General features: G+C 44.0%; 1 protein-coding gene across 25 annotated transcripts in view; it reads right to left on the bottom strand.

Annotated features, from left to right (window-relative positions):
- The window catches only part of LUBEL (Linear Ubiquitin E3 ligase), a 151,574-nt gene that overhangs the window by 100,921 nt on the left and 33,723 nt on the right, over positions 1-16,930 (bottom strand). For 21 of the 25 annotated variants that reach the window (XR_011394647.1, XM_070104587.1, XM_070104590.1 and 18 more), the window contains exons 5-8: positions 10,498-10,554; positions 8,292-8,397; positions 3,051-3,144; positions 2,435-2,654 (exon numbers count right to left, since the gene is read on the bottom strand). Coding sequence is in view for 24 of the 25 variants with exons in the window: in XM_070104587.1 (XP_069960688.1) it covers positions 2,435-2,654; positions 3,051-3,144; positions 8,292-8,397; positions 10,498-10,554 (477 nt within the window). In the remaining variant the exon portion in view is untranslated. Of the gene's footprint in view, positions 1-2,434; positions 2,655-3,050; positions 3,145-6,138; positions 6,214-6,258; positions 6,355-6,438; positions 6,535-8,291; positions 8,398-10,497; positions 10,555-16,930 lie in introns of those variants that run through there. The other 4 variants (XM_070104591.1, XM_070104603.1, XM_070104602.1 and 1 more) reach the window with 4 other exon arrangements.

Below are 16,930 nucleotides of genomic sequence, written 5' to 3'. Positions count from 1 at the left end.
TTTTAGTCATGAGGTGACCCACAACTGGAGCTTTTGGTCATCTGACCGAGGCCTTCTACTGGCTTACTCCTTCTACCTCTTTTAAAAATATGGTTATGATTATAACCATTAAATATTTAAGGTTCCATGGAGCACTGACCTGGAGTTTTACGAGTTACTTGCCGTGAGTTCGAGCCCCACCTGTACAGTGGGGACTGACAGACCAGCAGAAACTGAACGCTTTAAACTATCAGATTGTTTGCTATCCCACATTATCTATATCACTGCTTATAGAACATCCACGTACATTCTCGACAACACCAACCTTGTCAAAACACAAATAACCCGCTTACGACGATGTTTCGGTCCGTCTTTGACCATTTACAAAGTCACACTTCAGACCCACCTCAAACAAGCCTTCAGACCACGTCCTATCTCACAACATTCTGGTGCAGACTACAGCAAAACACTTATGTACATACATTCTTATCAACACCGACAATATCAGCTCTACAGTGCTGACAGTAACAGGACTATACCTAGAGATACCTGGGGAGAGTTTCCGTGGGTCAGCGCCCCCGCGGCCAGGTCTGTAATCAGCCTCTGTGGTCATTATTTCCCTCACATCTCTAAAAATTTTAGCCGCAATGATTCTCTGGGAAGAGGGTCTTTCGTCCCTCTGAATTACCTCCTGTTCTGTTCTGTTGTAGATTCGCAAGTATAATCGCCTGGCCTGCGTCTTTTCCAAGAGGTGGCCCGGCCTTGGCTCCCTGTCGTGGGAGTGTCTCAGACCTATATCTACCATGGGAGGAGGTACAAGTACCTCCTTGTCTTCTAGGACCAGCTGTCCCCAGGCCTAACCCCATTCCCTACCCCCAAGGGGCTCGGAGAGAGAAGCTAGGCACCTTGGACTGCCACAAACCCCGCCCACACTGGGTTCGAAGGGTGTGGCAGGTACACAGCAGCAGACGACGTCAGGATCCTTTTGGAGTCACACTCCAGCTTTGGGCCGTAGCCCGAGCGCTGGGGAAGTTTAGGAATGCCTCTTACTGTGTGTGTTGAAGATGCTACTACTACACTTGTCCGTTGAACTCTAATTGCCGCCTGATATATAGGCTGGTTCCTACGAGGTGAATTTCTATTTGTGTGAACCTTACGTACGTCTCTAGAGGAACAGCAGTTCTGAAAGAGTCTAAAGGACTTCAGAATCTCCATAACACGACTGCAAAGAAATCAAGGAACGGGAGGAGGCTTTAAACCCACATATGTACTGAAACTCACTGGCTGTTGAGGTTCAGGACTCGCTTACCATGGTTGCGAACCCCATATCCGTGTCCTGGTATTGTTTATTGAAGGTTCTGAAGATGTAAGCTCTTCACCGTCCTTGTGGCGATGTTTCGCTCATTTCTGAACGTCATTAGGGTGAACGTCTCGACAAAACCTTCGTGTGATAAGTAGAATCAGATAATTTTCCTGGTCGTACTGGAACTGTAGATTGCCCTGTATGTTTTGCTTGTAATTGTTACAGTCCTGGAGGTGGGAAGTACAGTGCCTGTACTCTGAAGGATGAGTGAGGATGTTACAGTTCTCAAGGTACCTGGGTTACAGTATGGAGGTGGGAAGTACAGTACCTGTACTGAAGGATGAGTGAGGATGTTACAGTACTGGAGGTGGGAAGTACAGTGCCTGTACTCTGAAGGATGAGTGAGGATGTTACAGTACTGGAGGTGGGCAGTACAGTGCCTGTACTCTGAAGGATGAGTGAGGATGTTACAGTTCTCAAGGTGGGATGTACAGTGCCTGTACTCTGAAGGATGAGTGAGGATGTTACAGTTCTGGAGGTGGGAAGTACAGTGCCTCTACTCTGAAGGATGAGTGAGGATGTTACAGTTCTCAAGGTGGGATGTACAGTGCCTGTACTCTGAAGGATGGGTGAGGATGTTACAGTTCTCAAGGTGGGATGTACAGTACCTGTACTCTGAAGGATGGGTGAGGATGTTACAGTCCTGAAGGTGGGATGTACAGTGCCTGTACTCTGAAGGATGAGTGAGGATGTTACAGTCCTGGAGGTGGGAAGTACAGTGCCTGTACTCTGAAGGATGAGTGAGGATGTTACAGTCCTGGAGGTGGGAAGTACAGTGCCTGTACTCTGAAGGATGAGTGAGGATGTTACAGTACTGGAGGTGGGAAGTACAGTGCCTGTACTCTGAAGGATGAGTGAGGATGTTACAGTTCTCAAGGTGGGATGTACAGTACCTGTACTCTGAAGGATGAGTGAGGATGTTACAGTTCTCTAGGTGGGATGTACAGTACCTGTACTCTGAAGGATGAGTGAGGATGTTACAGTTCTGGTGGTGGGATGTACAGTGCCTGTACTCTGAAAGACAGAAACACACACACACATACACAGTCAGCCACAAAACGCTGACTACAGACAATTACAAACTGTACTCACCCTCAACTCCTCTGAATTCTGTGGCAGTTGCTGTAGCGAGAACTTCCTACCCAAAGAGTGGGTATTGGGAGCAGGCTGGGGCGTCTTGGGAACCAAAGGTGGGTATTGGGCGTGGGCGGAGGCGGGCGTAGTGGGCGTGGAAGCTGAAATAGTCTTGGTAGTGACTGTAGTGTTAAGATCGAGGACTGATTGTGGTAAGCCCAGTCGAATTTCCTCTTCTCTGTGCGTGAGAAATATAAACGGGGTGTGAGGGAGATTGATCTCTAACAGCCAGTTTATTAATGACATTGGTATACAATGCTGGTATACAATACTGGTATACAGTGCTATTATACAAGGTTGGTATACAACACTGGTATACTAACATTGGTATACAACACTAGTATGCAACACTGGTATACAACACTTATAGACGTTTCGCCCACCAGTGTATTTATCAATACAACACAAGGACATACACTGAAGACTGTATGATTGTATTCATACTGTCTTTGTTAATATTGTCTGTGTATACTAATACTGTGTATAATATACTATAGGTGTATACAATGAGAAGCAGGAGCCGTGAATCAACCCCTGCAACCACAAATAGGTGAATACACACACGCAAACTTACATATGGTCGTTCAAGTTAGGTAGACTGGGACTTGTAGTGGTCCTAGAGAGGGTCTTGCTGGGTGGTGGTGGTCCCATGTCGGTCTTTATCACACCTGAAACAACAAGGGTCGACACTACAATCAGGCTATCACCAACAAGGGTCGGCACTACAACCAGGCTATCACATACAAGGTCGACACTACAACCAGGCTATCACCAACAAGGTCGACACTACAACCAGGCTATTACCAACAAGGTCGACACTACAACCAGGCTATCACCAACAAGGGTTGACACTACAACCAGGCTATCACCAACAAGGGTCGACACTACAACCAGGTTGTCACCAACAAGGGCCGACACTACAACCAGAATATCATCAACAAGGGTCGACACTACAACCAGACTATCACCAACATGGGTCGACACTACAACTAGGCTATCACCAACAAGGTCGACACTACAACCAGGCTATCACCAACAAGGGTCGACACTACAACCAGGCTATCACCAACAAGGGTCGACACTACAACCAGGCTATCACAAACAAGGTCGACACTACAACCAGGCTATCACCAACAAGGGTCGACACTACAACCAGGTCATCACCAACAAGGTCTACACTACAACCAGGCTATCACCAACAAGGTCGACACTACAACCAGGCTATCACCAACAAGGTCGACACTACAACCAGGCTATCACCAACAAGGTCGACACTACAACCAGGCTATTACCAACAAGGTCAACACTACAACCAGGCTATCACCAACAAGGGTTGACACTACAACCAGGCTATCACCAACAAGGGTCGACACTACAACCAGGCTGTCATCAACAAGGGCCGACACTACAACCAGGCTATCACCAACATGGGTCGACACTACAACCAGGCTATCACCAACAAGGTCGACACTACAACCAGGTTATCACCAACATGGGTCGACACTACAACCAGGCTATCACCAACAAGGTCGACACTACAACCAGGCTATCACCAACAAGGGTCGACACTACAACCAGACTATCATCAACATGGGTCGACACTACAACCAGGCTATCACATACAAGGTCGACACTACAACCAGGCTATCACCAACAATGGTCGACACTACAACCAGGTTGTCACCAACAAGGTCGACACTACAACCAGGCTATCACCAACAAGGTCGACACTACAACCAGGCTATCACCAACAAGGTCGACACTACAACCAGTCTATCACCAACAAGGGTTGACACTACAACCAGGCTATCACCAACAAGGGTCAACACTACAACCAGGTTGTCACCAACAAGGGTCGACACTACAACCAGGCTATCACCAACAAGGGTCGACACTACAACCAGGCTATCACAAACAAGGTCGACACTACAACCAGGCTATCACCAATAAGATCGACACTACAACCAGGCTATCACCAACAAGGGTCGACACTACAACCAGGCTATCACCATCAAGGGTCGACACTACAAGCAGGCTATCACCAACAAGGGTCGACACTACAACCAGGCTATCACCAACAAGGGTCGACACTACAACCAGGCTATCACCAACAAGGGTCGACACTACAACCAGGCTATCACCATCAAGGGTCGACACTACAACCAGGCTATCACCAACAAGGGTCGACACTACAACCAGGCTATCACAAACAAGGTCGACACTACAGCCAGGCTATCACCAACAAGATCGACACTACAACCAGGCTATCACCATCAAGGGTCGACACTACAAGCAGGCTATCACCAACAAGGGTCGACACTAAAACCAGGCTATCACCAACAAGGGTCGACACTACAACCAGGCTATCACCAACAAGGGTCGACACTACAACCAGGCTATCACCATCAAGGGCCGACACTACAACCAGGCTATCACCAACTAGGTTCGACACTAGAACCAGGCTATCACCAACAAGGGTCGACACTACAACCAGGCTATCACAAACAAGGTCGACACTACAGCCAGGCTATCACCAAAGAGATCGACACTACAACCAGGCTATCACCAACAAGGGTCGACACTACAACCAGGCTATCAAAAACAAGGTCGACACTACAACCAGGCTATCACCATCAAGATCGACACTACAACCAGGCTATCACCAACAAGGGTCGACACTACAACCAGGCTATCACCATCAAGGGTCGACACTACAACCAGGCTATCACCAACAAGGGTCGACACTACAACCAGGCTATCACCAACAAGGGTCGACACTACAACCAGGCTATCACCAACAAGGGTCGACACTACAACCAGGCTATCACCAACAAGGGTCGACACTACAACCAGGCTATCACCAACAAGGGTCGACACTACAACCAGGCTATCACCAACAAGGGTCGACACTACAACCAGGCTATCACCAACAAGGGTCGACACTACAACCAGGCTATCACAAACAAGGTCGACACTACAGCCAGGCTATCACCAAAAAGATCGACACTACAACCAGGCTATCACCAACAAGGGTCGACACTACAACCAGGCTATCAAAAACAAGGTCGACACTACAACCAGGCTATTACCATCAAGATCGACACTACAACCAGGCTATCACCAACAAGGGTCGACACTACAACCAGGCTATCACCATCAAGGGTCGACACTACAACCAGGCTATCACCAACAAGGGTCGACACTACAACCAGGCTATCACCAACAAGGGTCGACACTACAACCAGGCTATTACCAACAAGGGTCGACACTACAACCAGGCTATCACCAACAAGGGTCGACACTACAACCAGGCTATCACCAACAAGGGTCGACACTACAACCAGGCTATCACCAACAAGGTCGACAATACAACCAGGCTATCACGAACAACCTCAAGGCTCTCTACCATGATAGTTGACCCACCGTCCACCCTTCACTAGTACACCATAATACAATATTGTAATAATAATAATAATAATAATAATAATAATAATAATAATAATAATAATAATAATAATAATAATAATAATTAAAAATAATAATAATTAATAATAATAATAATAATAATAATAATAATAATAATAATAATAATAATAATGATAATAATAGTGATTTATAAAGGTGACAGAAAGGTCAGGTCAGTAGAGAGGAAGGTCACTGACCTCTGGTATGGTCCAGGGCAGGTAATAAAGGTCAGGTCAGTAGAGAGGAAGGTCACTGACCTCTGGTATGGTCCAGGGCAGGTAATAAAAGTCAGGTCAGTAGAGAGGAAGGTCACTGACCTCTGGTATGGTCCGGGGCAGGTAATAAAGGTCAGGTCAGTAGAGAGGAAGGTCACTGACCTCTGGTATGGTCCGGGGCAGGTAATAAAGGTCAGGTCAGTAGAGAGGAAGGTCACTGACCTCTGGTATGGTCCGGGGCAGGTAATAAAGGTCAGGTCAGTAGAGAGGAAGGTCACTGACCTCTGGTATGGTCCGGGGCAGGTGGTAAAGGTCAGGTCAGTAGAGAGAAAGGTCACTGACCTCTGGTATGGTCCAGGGCAGGTGGTAAAGGTCAGGTCAGTAGAGAGGAAGGTCACTGACCTCTGGTATGGTCCAGGGCAAGTAATAAAGGTCAGGTCAGTAGAGAGGAAGGTCAATGACCTCTGGTATGGACTGGGCAGGTGGTAAAGGTCAGGTCATTAGAGAGGAAGGTCACTGACCTCTGGTATGGTCCGGGGCAGGTAATAAAGGTCAGGTCAGTAGAAAGAAAGGTCACTGACCTCTGGTATGGTCCAAGTCAGGTGGTAAAGGTCAGGTCAGTAGAGAGGAAGGTCACTGACCTCTGGTATGGTCCGGGGCAGGTGGTAAAGGTCAGGTCAGTAGAAAGGTCACTGACCTCTGGTATGGTCCGGGGCAGGTAATAAAGGTCAGGTCAGTAGAAAGAAAGGTCACTGACCTCTGGTATGGTCCAAGTCAGGTGGTAAAGGTCAGGTCAGTAGAGAGGAAGGTCACTGACCTCTGGTATGGTCCGGGGCAGGTGGTAAAGGTCAGGTCAGTAGAGAGAAAGGTTACTGACCTCTGGTATGGTCCGGGGCAGGTGGTAAAGGTCAGGTCAGTAGAGAGAAAGGTCATGACCTCTGGTATGGTCCAGGGCAAGTAATAAAGGTCAGGTCAGTAGAGAGGAAGGTCACTGACCTCTGGTATGGTCCGTGGCAGGTGGTAAAGGTCAGGTCAGTAGAGAGGAAGGTCACTGACCTCTGGTATGGCCTGGGGCAGGTAATAAAGGTCAGGTCAGTAGAGAGAAAGGTCACTGACCTCTGGTATGGTCCAGGGCAAGTAATAAAGGTCAGGTCAGAAGAGAGGAAGGTCACTGACCTCTGGTATGGTCCGGGGCAGGTGGTAAAGGTCAGGTCAGTAGAGAGGAAGGTCACTGACCTCTGGTATGGCCCGGGGCAGGTAATAAAGGTCAGGTCAGTAGAGAGAAAGGTCACTGACCTCTGGTATGGTCCAGGGCAAGTAATAAAGGTCAGGTCAGTAGAGAGGAAGGTCACTGACCTCTGGTATGCTCCGGGGCAAGTAATAAAGGTCAGGTCAGTAGAGAGGAAGGTCACTGACCTCTGGTATGGTCTGGGGCAGGTGGTAAAGGTCAGGTCAGTAGAGAGGAAGGTCACCGACCTCTGGTATGGTCCGGGGCAGGTGGTAAAGGTCAGGTCAGTACAGAGGAAGGTCACTGACCTCTGGTATGGTCCGGGGCAGGTGGTAAAGGTCAGGTCAGTAGAGAGGAAGGTCACTGACCTCTGGTATGGTCCAGGGCAGGTGGTAAAGGTCAGGTCAGTAAAGAGGAAGGTCACTGACCTCTGGTATGGTCCGGGGCAGGTGGTAAAGGTCAGGTCAGTAGAGAGGAAGGTCACTGACCTCTGGTATGGTCCGGGGCAGGTGGTAAGGTCAGGTCAGTAGAGAGGAAGGTCACTGACCTCTGGTATGGCCCGGGGCAGGTAATAAAGGTCAGGTCAGTAGAGAGGAAGGTCACTGACCTCTGGTATGGTCCAGGGCAAGTAATAAAGGTCAGGTCAGTAGAGAGGAAGGTCACTGACCTCTGGTATGGTCCGGGGCAGGTGGTAAAGGTCAGGTCAGTAGAGAGGAAGGTCACTGACCTCTGGTATGGTCCGGGGCAGGTGGTAAAGGTCAGGTCAGTAGAGAGGAAGGTCACTGACCTCTGGTATGGTCCGGGGCAGGTGGTAAAGGTCAGGTCAGTAGAGAGAAAGGTCACTGACCTCTGGTATGGTCCGGGGCAGGTGGTAAAGGTCAGGTCAGTAGAGAGGAAGGTCACTGACCTCTGGTATGGTCCGGGGCAGGTGGTAAAGGTCGGGCTCCCATGAATCTCTTCAGACTTCCCATGATGGTGCGTCCAGCACTGCCCCCATTATCACTGGCAGCGCTCTGTAAGGTCAGAAAGGTACATTGACCTTTAGATAAGAAGCTTAAAGAGGTCTATATATACCATTTATGAGGTATATACGATGACTGGTTAATGGGGTTTCAAGACTATCTACTACACGAGGGTCATTAATGCTGGTTGGTTGGTTAATGGGGTTTCAAGACTATCTACTACACGAGGGACATTAAGGCTGGTTGGTTGGTTAATGGGGTTTCAAGACTATCTACTACACGAGGGTCATTAAGGCTGGTTGGTTGGTTAATGGGGTTTCAAGACTATCTACTACACGAGGGTCATTAAGGCTGGTTGGTTGGTTAATGGGGTTTCAAGACTATCTACTACACGAGGGTCATTAAGACTGGTTGGTTGGTTAATGGGGTTTCAAGACTATCCACTACACGAGGGTCATTAAGACTGGTTGGTTGGTTAATGGGGTTTCAAGACTATCTACTACACGAGGGTCATTAAGACTGGTTGGTTGGTTAATGGGGTTTCAAGACTATCTACTACACGAGGGTCATTAAGGCTGGTTGGTTGGTTAATGGAGTTTCAAGACTATCTACTACACGAGGGTCATTAAGGCTGGTTGGTTGGTTAATGGGGTTTCAAGACTATCTACTACACGAGGGTCATTAAGGCTGGTTGGTTGGTTAATGGAGTTTCAAGACTATCTACTACACGAGGGTCATTAAGGCTGGTTGGTTGGTTAATGGGGTTTCAAGACTATCTACTACACGAGGGTCATTAAGACTGGTTGGTTGGTTAATGGGGTTTCAAGACTATCTACTACACGAGGGTCATTAAGGCTGGTTGGTTGGTTAATGGAGTTTCAAGACTATCTACTACACGAGGGTCATTAAGGCTGGTTGGTTGGTTAATGGGGTTTCAAGACTATCTACTACACGAGGGACATTAAGGCTGGTTGGTTGGTTAATGGAGTTTCAAGACTATCTACTACACGAGGGTCATTAAGGCTGGTTGGTTGGTTAATGGGGTTTCAAGACTATCTACTACACGAGCGTCATTAAGGCTGGTTGGTTGGTTAATGGGGTTTCAAGACTATCTACTACACGAGGGTCTTTAAGGCTGGTTGGTTGGTTAATGGGGTTTCAAGACTATCTACTACACGAGGGTCATTAAGGCTGGTTGGTTGGTTAATGGGGTTTCAAGACTATCTACTGCACGAGGGTCATTAAGGCTGGTTGGTTGGTTAATGGGGTTTCAAGACTATCTACTACACGAGGGTCATTAAGACTGGTTGGTTGGTTAATGGGGTTTCAAGACTATCTACTACACGAGGGTCATTAAGGCTGGTTGGTTGGTTAATGGGGTTTCAAGACTATCTACTACACGAGGGTCATTAAGACTGGTTGGTTGGTTAATGGGGTTTCAAGACTATCTACTACACGAGGGTCATTAAGGCTGGTTGGTTGGTTAATGGGGTTTCAAGACTATCTACTACACGAGGGTCATTAAGGCTGGTTGGTTGGTTAATGGGGTTTCAAGACTATCTACTACACGAGGGTCATTAAGACTGGTTGGTTGGTTAATGGGGTTTCAAGACTATCTACTACACGAGGGTCATTAAGGCTACATGTCACCTGTACACCACCAGTCAAGAATACTTTAATACCTAAAATACTGATTAATGTAAACTACCAGTGTATATACACTGAGATATACACCTCTCAGTGTATATACACTGAGATATACACCTCTCAGTGTATATACACTGAGATATACACCTCTCAGTGTATGTACTCACCTAGTTGAGGTTGCGGGGGTCGAGTCCGAGCTCCTGTGTGTGTGTGTGTGTGTGTGTGTGTGTGTGTGTGTGTGTGTGTGTGTGTGTGTGTGTACTCACACACACACAACTCTTGGCCCCGTATGTGTGTGTGTGTGTGTAGTCACCTATACATGATTGCAGGAGTCGATTCACAGCTCCTGACCCCTTATGTATGTGTTTGTGTATGTGTGTTACACACCCGGGGAGGTAGGGGTTGGATGATGGTGGTGGTAGTGGTGGTAGTAGTGGTAGAGTGATAGTAGTGGTGGTGGTAGTTGTGGTAGTGGTGGTGGTGGCGGTGGATGGTGGTAGTTACCTGCAGGTTGGTCATGCTGGTTGACCGGTAGTTGTCATTGGATGAACGAGCGTAGTTCTGCCAGGGTGAACAACCAGGGTGAACAACCAAGGTGAACAACCAGGGTGAACAACCAGGGTGAACAACCAGGGTGAACAACCAGGGTGAACAACCAGGGAAGAGAAGAACAAGATAGAGAACAGATGTGGAAATAAGAGCTGATAACGTGAAAATACTCAGAATTAAGGGATACCTGGAGTATACCTGGAGTATACCTGGAGTATACCTGGAGGGTGTTTCGGGGGTCAACGCCCCCGTGGCCTGGTCTGTGACTACGCCTCGTGGTGAATCAGGGCTGATCAATTAGTCTGTTATTGATGACCACACGTAACAAACGTAGGAACCACAGCCTGGTTGGTCAGGTACTGACTTTATGTATCTGTCCAGCCCCCTCCTGAAGTCAGCCAGGGGTCTAGAAGACAACCAGGGGTCTAGAAGACAACCAGGGGTCTAGAAAACAACCAGGGGTCTAGAAGACACCCAGGGGTCTAGAAGACAACCAGGGGTCTGGAGTTTACCTGGAGAGAGGTCTAGAAGATAACCAGGGGTCTAGAAGACAACCAGGGGTCTAGAAGACAACCAGGGGTCTAGAAGACAACCAGGGGTCTAGAAGACAACCAGGGGTCTAGAAAACAACCAGGGGTCTAGAAGACACCCAGGGGTCTAGAAGACAACCAGGGGTCTAGAAGACAACTAGGGGTCTAGAAGACAACCAGGGGTCTAGAAGACAACCAGGGATCTAGAAGACAACCAGGGGTCTAGAAGACAACCAGGGGTCTAGAAGACAACCAGGGGTCTAGAAGACAACCAGGGGTCTAGAAGACAACCAGGGGTCTAGAAGACAACCAGGGGTCTAGAAGACAACTAGGGGTCTAGAAGACAACCAGGGGTCTAGAAAACAACCAGGGGTCTAGAAGACACCCAGGGGTCTAGAAGACAACCAGGGGTCTAGAAGACAACCAGGGGTCTAGAAGACAACCAGGGGTCTAGAAGACAACTAGGGGTCTAGAAGACACCCAGGGGTCTAGAAGACAACCAGGGGTCTAGAAGACAACCAGGGATCTAGAAGACAACCAGGGGTCTAGAAGACAACCAGGGGTCTAGAAGACAACCAGGGATCTAGAAGACAACCAGGGGTCTAGAAGACACCGAAGGGTCTAGAAGACAACCAGGGATCTAGAAGACAACCAGGAGTCTAGAAGACAACCAGGGGTCTAGAAGACACCCAGGGGTCTAGAAGACAACCAGGGGTCTAGAAGACACCGAGGGGTCTAGAAGACAACCAGGGATCTAGAAGACAACCAGGGGTCTAGAAGACAACCAGGGGTCTAGAAGACAACCAGGGGTCTAGAAGACAACCAGGGGTCTAGAAGACAACCAGGGATCTAGAAGACAACCAGGGGTCTAGAAGACAACCAGGGGTCTAGAAGACAACCAGGGGTCTAGAAGACAACCAGGGGTCTAGAAGACAACCAGGGGTCTAAAAGACAACCAGGGGCTTACCAACAGACCCTTAGCTGTCTTGACGACAACTAAGGGTCTATTGGTAATCTCTCTTATGTATGCTGGGAGGCAGTTGAACAGTCTTGGGCCCCTGACACTTACTATATTGTCTCTCAGTGTACTCGTGGCGCCCCTGCCTTTCATTAAGGAGTGGACCTATGTTGTTTATAGTGAGTGTGGGATGACCCCTGTGTCCGTACTCCCTCTCCATACAATGCTGAAGGTACGTGATAGGGACTTCGTACAGTTCTTCATGTACTTGGAGTTCCATGAGTCTGGGCCTGGGACAGAGTGCATGGGCATGTCATTCATTTTTTTCGAAGTTCTGTGGTGGTAGGATTACATCAGAAATTCTTGAATTAACCAAATTTTGAGTGTGGTCATAAAAGAATCATTTAGATTGTCGACTCTTAGTCGACATTTTCGGTCTTCAGTATCTCACTCATTTGTTTGCTGTTATCGAAGTGCCAGCTCATCTAAGCAGGGCATTTTGATGTGGGCTTTTGATCCAGATTTGGCATAGGAAAATAAATATGTTTTTCCAGTTTTATTTATGTCTTTAAGTTCTTTCCGTGTTTCTTGTCTCCTGTTTGCTTAAGTTTAGCTTCGACATTTATGGCGGCCCATGGCCTGGTGGCATTAGCTCTCGCTTCACAGGGCTAAGGTCCGTGTTCGGTTCCCGGTGAGTGACCAGGTTCGATTCCCGATGAGGGTGGAAACAACAAAACTTACCTAATTTGCCCGAAATGTTCTACATAACAAGGGGCTTTGTATGTAGTAGTATGTGACTTAAGAAATCGTAATGACACGATTGCAAATAAACCATACCCCCGGCCGGGATTGAACCCGCGGTCATAGACGGGCTGGAGTTTTGAGACTCTATGACCGCGGGTTCAATCCCGGCCGGGGGTATGGTTTAGTAGTATGTCATTGATGTCAGTTAGGCCTGTATACCTTGTACAGGTGGCCTGGTGGCTAAAGCTCTCGCTTCACACACGGAGGGCCCGGGTTCGATTCCCGGCGGGTGGAAACATTTCGACACGTTTCCTTACACCTGTTGTCCGGTTCACCTAGCAGCAAATAGGTACCTGGGTGTTAGTCGACTGGTGTGGGTGGCATCCTGGGGGACAAGATTAAGGACCCCAATGGAAATAAGTTAGACAGTCCTCGATGACGCACTGACTTTCTTGGGTTATCCTGGGTGGCTAACCCTCCGGGGTTAAAAATCCGAACGAAATCTTATCTTATCTTATCTTATCTTACATGTACTTGTAGTAAATAAAGATATTATTATCTGCTATTTCTCTGATCAGTGCTTCCCTTTGTGTTTCAGATACACCGCCCCGACTCAGCAGGTCTGTGATTCTTCACCTTCGCCTGTATGGAACGTCTCTCTCTTTCTAATTGACATTTTTCTAAGGGGAATATACCTTGAGCTGTTTGTACTCACCAATTGGTACTCACCTATTTGTGGTTACAGGGGGTCGAGTCACAGCTCCTGGACCCACCCCTATGTTGTGAACCGAGTGTATTCTCCGTGCTACTGTTATATTTCGTACCAGGTCACCATTATTAGGTAAGAGAAAGACGAGTCATGGAAATACTCAGAATTAAGGAGATATTTTTGTTCACTTGAACATTATATAACAGTTCTTTAAAATATCAGAATAATAATAAAGAATTTAGAAATGAAAATAACAAACTATTTGTTTTTGATAAGAGATGTTACGATTGTTGTTCAATATACAGTGTTGTTCAATATACAGTGTTGTTCAATATACAGTGTTGTTCAATACACAGTGTTGTTCAATATACAGTGTTGTTCAATATACAGTGTTGTTCAATATACAGTGTTGTTCAATATACAGTATTGTTCAATATACAGTGTTGTTCAATATACAGTGTTGTTCAATATACAGTGTTGTTCAATATACAGTGTTGTTCAATATACAGTGTTGTTCAATATACAGTGTTGTTCAATACACAGTGTTGTTCAATATACAGTGTTGTTCAATATACAGTGTTGTTCAATATACAGTGTTGTTCAATATACAGTGTTGTTCAATATACAGTGTTGTTCAATATACAGTGTTGTTCAATATACAGTGTTGTTCAATATACAGTGTTGTTCAATATACAGTGTTGTTCAATATACAGTGTTGTTCAATATACATTGTTCAATATACAGTGTTGTTCAATATACAGTGTTGTTCAATATACAGTGTTGTTCAATATACAGTGTTGTTCAATATACAGTGTTGTTCAATATACAGTGTTGTTCAATATACAGTGTTGTTCAATATACAGTGTTGTTCAATATACAGTGTTGTTCAATATACAGTGTTGTTCAATATACAGTGTTGTTCAATATACAGTGTTGTTCAATATACAGTGTTGTTCAATATACAGTGTTGTTCAATATACAGTATTGTTCAATATACAGTGTTGTTCAATATGTTGTTCAATATACAGTGTTGTTCAATATACAGTATTGTTCAATATACAGTGTTGTTCAATATACAGTGTTGTTCAATATACAGTGTGTTCAATATACAGTGTTGTTCAATATACAGTGTGTTCAATATACAGTGTTGTTCAATATACAGTGTTCAATATACAGTTGTTCAATATTGTTCAATATACAGTGTTGTTCAATATACAGTGTTGTTCAATATACAGTGTTGTTCAATATACAGTGTTGTTCAATATACAGTGTTGTTCAATATACAGTGTTGTTCAATATACAGTGTGTTCAATATACAGTGTGTTCAATATACAGTGTTGTTCAATATACAGTGTGTTCAATATACAGTGTGTTCAATATACAGTGTTGTTCAATATACAGTGTTGTTCAATATACAGTGTGTTCAATATACAGTGTTGTTCAATATACAGTGTGTTCAATATACAGTGTTGTTCAATATACAGTGTTGTTCAATATACAGTGTTGTTCAATATACAGTGTGTTCAATATACATTGTTGTTCAATATACATTGTTGTTCAATATACATTGTTGTTCAATATACATTGTTGTTCAATATACATTGTTGTTCAATATACATTGTTCAATATACATTGTTCAATATACATTGTTGTTCAATATACAGTGTTGTTCAATATACAGTGTTGTTCAATATACAGTGTTGTTCAATATACATTGTTGTTCAATATACATTGTTGTTCAATATACAGTGTTGTTCAATATACAGTGTTGTTCAATATACATTGTTGTTCAATATACATTGTTGTTCAATATACAGTGTTGTTCAATATACAGTGTTGTTCAATATACAGTGTTGTTCAATATACATTGTTGTTCAATATACATTGTTGTTCAATATACAGTGTTGTTCAATATACAGTGTTGTTCAGTATACATTGTTCAATATACATTGTTCAATATACATTGTTGTTCAATATACAGTGTTGTTCAATATACAGTGTTGTTCAATATACAGTGTTGTTCAATATACAGTGTTGTTCAATATACAGTGTTGTTCAATATACATTGTTCAATATACATTGTTCAATATACAGTGTTGTTCAATATACAGTGTTGTTCAATATACAGTGTTGTTCAATATACAGTGTTGTTCAATATACATTGTTGTTCAATATACATTGTTGTTCAATATACATTGTTCAATATACATTGTTCAATATACATTGTTGTTCAATATACAGTGTTGTTCAATATACAGTGTTGTTCAATATACATTGTTCAATATACAGTGTTGTTCAATATACATTGTTCAATATACAGTGTTGTTCAATATACATTGTTCAATATACAGTGTTGTTCAATATACATTGTTCAATATACAGTGTTCAATATACAGTGTTGTTCAATATACAGTGTTGTTCAATATACAGTGTTGTTCAATATACATTGTTGTTCAATATACATTGTTGTTCAATATACAGTGTTGTTCAATATACATTGTTGTTCAATATACATTGTTCAATATACATTGTTCAATATACAGTGTTGTTCAATATACAGTGTTGTTCAATATACAGTGTTGTTCAATATACAGTGTTGTTCAATATACATTGTTGTTCAATATACATTGTTGTTCAATATACAGTGTTGTTCAATATACAGTGTTGTTCAATATACATTGTTCAATATACATTGTTCAATATACATTGTTGTTCAATATACATTGTTGTTCAATATACATTGTTCAATATACATTGTTCAATATACATTGTTGTTCAATATACAGTGTTGTTCAATATACAGTGTTGTTCAATATACAGTGTTGTTCAATATACAGTGTTGTTCAATATACAGTGTTGTTCAATATACAGTGTTGTTCAATATACAGTGTTGTTCAATATACAGTGTTGTTCAATATACAGTGTTGTTCAATATACAGTGTTGTTCAATATACAGTGTGTTCAATATACAGTGTTGTTCAATATACAGTGTTGTTCAATATACAGTGTTGTTCAATATACAGTGTTGTTCAATATACAGTGTTGTTCAATATACAGTGTTGTTCAATATACATTGTTCAATATACAGTGTTGTTCAATATACAGTGTTGTTCAATATACAGTGTTGTTCAATATACAGTGTTGTTCAATATACATTGTTGTTCAATATACAGTGTTGTTCAATATACAGTGTTGTTCAATATACAGTGTTGTTCAATATACAGTGTTGTTCAATATACATTGTTGTTCAATATACAGTGTTGTTCAATATACATTGTTCAATATACAGTGTTGTTCAATATACAGTGTTGTTCAATATACATTGTTCAATATACATTGTTCAATATACATTGTTGTTCAATATACAGTGTTGTTCAATATACATTGTTGTTCAATATACAGTGTTGTTCAATATACATTGTTGTTCAATATACAGTGTTGTTCAAT

This window comes from Cherax quadricarinatus, chromosome 93 (assembly GCF_038502225.1).
Source record: "Cherax quadricarinatus isolate ZL_2023a chromosome 93, ASM3850222v1, whole genome shotgun sequence".
Classification (NCBI taxonomy): Eukaryota; Metazoa; Arthropoda; class Malacostraca; order Decapoda; family Parastacidae; genus Cherax; species Cherax quadricarinatus.
This window is presented reverse-complemented; position numbering and strand designations above follow the sequence as displayed.